The following is a 3,482-nucleotide window of genomic DNA, read 5'->3' on the forward strand; positions in this document are numbered from 1 at the left end:
CAGTACATGATGTATTTCCTGGCAATAAACTCCTCAGCTGTTTAGGAGTCTGATGGCAGAGGGAAAGAAAGAGTTTTTCAGTCTAGAGGTCCTACATTTCACACTTCTGAACCTCTGGCCAGAGGGTAGGGAGGTGAACAGTCAGTGCTGGGGGTGGATGGGATCTTTGAGGATGGAGGCAGCCTTCCTACGCACCCTGCGGTGGTAAATGCTCTACAGAGAGGGCAGTGGAGTCCTAGTGATCTTCTCCGCAGTCCATTTATATCATATGCTTGTATAATCCTCACCGCACTTGTATATAGTTGTATAGCATTTAATAAATATGCTTGCACCGAAGTAAGCCCTCTAGGTCAATTTTCTTCGCACGCTCACCTTCCCATTCAAAAAGAACTGGCCAATGTAGTGGTTTAAGTTACATGTTAATATGGGTTATGGAATAGAGTGTTTGTGTGCTCACTTTTAAGTTCATGTGAGCTGAACAATGAGCTTATATAATTTGCCCAAGATGTTTCTTGTTTTTGGGTACATCTCAGGGTGTTGTCTCCTAAAACCGCAGATAGGAAGCTAAATTCGGAAATTGACGTAACAGCCTAAAGAAAGCTGTGGATAAAACAGTGAGGCTGAAGGGTATATAGAGAGAGGAAGAATTCTACCGTGACAGTGAACCGTGCACTTTTTGGGATCCAGGCCTGGGTAGGGGGAATGAACTCAGGACTGACTGGACCCCTGATCAAGACTGACTGACTCTGTGACAATCTTATTTAATACTGTGTCTATTCCATTTCAGGAGGAGTGATTCTGTTCTCTGTTCCCTAACTACCAGATTACCTATTTAACTACTACTCTGTTCAGAATAATTGTAAGAGATAGGGTGAGGAGCTTGGTCACCCGAGAGGGGCTAAGAGTAGAACCGCTGCTCCACCACATCGAGAGGAGCCAGCTGAGGTGGCTCAGGCATCTGTTTCGGATGCTTCCTGGGCACCTTCCTAGGGAGGTGTTCCGGGCATGTCCCACCGGGAGGAGGCCCCGGGGAAGACCCAGGACACGCTGGAGGGACTATGTCTCCGGGTTGGCCTGGGAACACCTTGGGGTTCCTCCTGCGGAACTAGAGGAGGTGTGTGGGGGAGAGGAAAGTCTGGGTGGTTCTGCTCAGACTACTGCCCCCGTAATGCGGTCTTGGATAAAGCGGACGAAGATGGATGGATGGATGGATGATCTAATTTCAATGAGCATTCCTTTGTCTGTCTACATTGTTTACTGCCTGTTTATACTGCTTATTTTGCATTGTTTGCACTGATTGTTGCTTGTTAATACTGCTTATTTTGTTATATTACACAGCCTTATGCTGATTTACTGTTTACTTGCCCCTTGCATGGGGATATGTACATGCACATTGGTTGCATACACCAGCAGACCCCCAAGTAAAAAAAAAAAAAACAAACATTTTTGCAAGATATTACTAATCTGTGGGGTGTAATGGAAAAGTAATATAATGAGTAGTGTAACAAGATACTGTTGACAAGGAGTAATAATTAAAATAAAATAATTTTTGAAAAGAGTAATACATTTTTTGAGTAATGAGCCCAACACTAGTTATGAATATAGCTTGATGTCAGAATACCAAATCAAACCAACAAAAGTACATCAATGTTCAAATAATGTTTATTTAAATTTCATGTGTAAAAGTTTGAGCTTGTCATTGTGCTTTAATTCCCTTGTTTTCCCCAGCTCAGAATGAAACACCATGCCAAAGGAACATTCGGTTATAGATTTACAAGATCACCTTCACATATATACAACAGTGAAGCAAATTAAAACTGTATGCTAACTACACAAAAAAGATCCCACTGAATGACAGTTTGTGCATTTGTAAGTCCATATTTTGAAAATGCAGAACCATGGGCATCTTGTAGCACAGTGGCAGCATACACACCTTAATGTGGGCACATCTAGTGGAGAGTGCCATACGTCCAATTAAGTACAGTGCATGGTTAGTTGAGCAGAATCAGGGCTGTATGGCACAGAATAGCATCATCTGCATGACGTATCAATCCTGTACTCTTCAGTGAATCTGTGACTGGCATACAGTCACTTCACACTAACTCTTGCCTCAAGGAATCCCATGGGACTACTGCAGAACTTGCATTACAATTCTGTCGAGTCAAGCAAGTTCAGACGATTTCACTGTTCCTCATTGTCTTTACAGTCATCCCTGCTGATAATCTCTAACAAACTCAAGACTGCCGCCTCCAGGCCAGCTCTTCCTGTGTGCTTTTCAACCTTCTGTCTCTCCCCCACTAGGGCCTCAGGCTGTTCGCTGCAGGCAGTCCTTACTTCCACCAGAGGGCCCCTCTTCCTCCACAGTCCTTGTGTCTGCAATGATCTGGACCTCATGCCATTTCTCCACAGGTGGGTGGGAGTCTAGGTATATGGTCGAGTTGGGGGGCTTCAGCAGATTCTGGAGAGCAAGAAGGATGGAAAATAATTCAGGTTTAAGTAAATAAATAATGGCTAAAGAATCCAAATGAAGGGAATGCATGTCACTGTTGTGGACAAACGAAGATAATTTTTTGTTGCATGCTACAAGACTTGAATCAGTGATTACAAATAAACAACATTAGCAACAAACATAAATTTATGCACACACATGTATAGACATACATACCTCTTTAAAGTGCTGAGGCAGGGCATCTTTTGGACAGAGAAAATGGGATATGCTTTTCCGATACACCACTGTGACTGCCACCAGAGTCACTGCCAGTGCCACGAAGAATATTGTCACCATGAGCGGCACCCATGGAGCTTCTTCAACTGCAGAGAAAGTCAGGACACAGTAGAAATCACCAGTATGTTCTCAGTTTTAACTTAGTGCTATTTGTTATGTCCTGGAGCATTATGATTTGAATCTGCACCATAAATATAGAGAATATCAAATTTGTTGTTTGCCATTTTCTATTAATATTAAGCCACTGTGAACAAAACTATTACTTTCTGTAGGAATGGTTCACATTAGCCCTTACTGATAGAGATGGTGTGGAGTCAGTCATAGTAAAACCTTTCCATTTAATGCAGTCCAGTTCTACATCAGCTCTTAAGTATGGGGTCAGAAAACCTAACATAAAACAGACTCAATTATACATTTCATGAAAATATACAAAACAGATTTTCCAGTAAAATGCAAGACCACCATCTCTTATGCTACGCTACATGGCAGTAGTTTAGTGCTTGGTTTACTCTTTGGCAACCACAAATATACTATATACACAGTGTTAGGTTAATTTCTTAGTTAGATAGATATGGATTAGAGATCTGTTGTATTAGAAGATGTTTAGTGTAGCCAGGATGTCTCCTCAGGCTGTTAAATGCAAGGATAGTTAAGGCAGAGAAGGGCTCAAGTCAGGGACAAATGTTATTATGACGGTAAAAGTAACCATAATATTTGTCTTAATGTGTAATGTTATGTCAAATTGTTTTAGATACAC

General features: G+C 41.8%; 1 protein-coding gene across 2 annotated transcripts in view; it reads right to left on the reverse strand.

Moving 5' to 3' along the window:
• Nucleotides 1–1,644: 1,644 nt before the first annotated feature.
• The window catches only part of LOC109951994 (interleukin-10 receptor subunit beta-like), a 41,505-nt gene continuing 39,667 nt past the window's right edge, over nt 1,645–3,482 (reverse strand). For both annotated transcript variants that reach the window (XM_020586813.1, XM_020586814.1), the window contains 2 exons: nt 2,666–2,811; nt 1,645–2,458 (listed from right to left, as the gene is read on the reverse strand). In XM_020586813.1, coding sequence (XP_020442469.1) covers nt 2,306–2,458; nt 2,666–2,811 — 299 coding nt within the window. In that variant the 3' untranslated portion in view covers nt 1,645–2,305. The remainder of the gene's footprint in view (nt 2,459–2,665; nt 2,812–3,482) is intronic.

Source organism: Monopterus albus, unplaced genomic scaffold (assembly GCF_001952655.1).
Source record: "Monopterus albus unplaced genomic scaffold, M_albus_1.0 scaffold422.1, whole genome shotgun sequence".
In the NCBI taxonomy this organism is placed as follows: domain Eukaryota; kingdom Metazoa; phylum Chordata; class Actinopteri; order Synbranchiformes; family Synbranchidae; genus Monopterus; species Monopterus albus.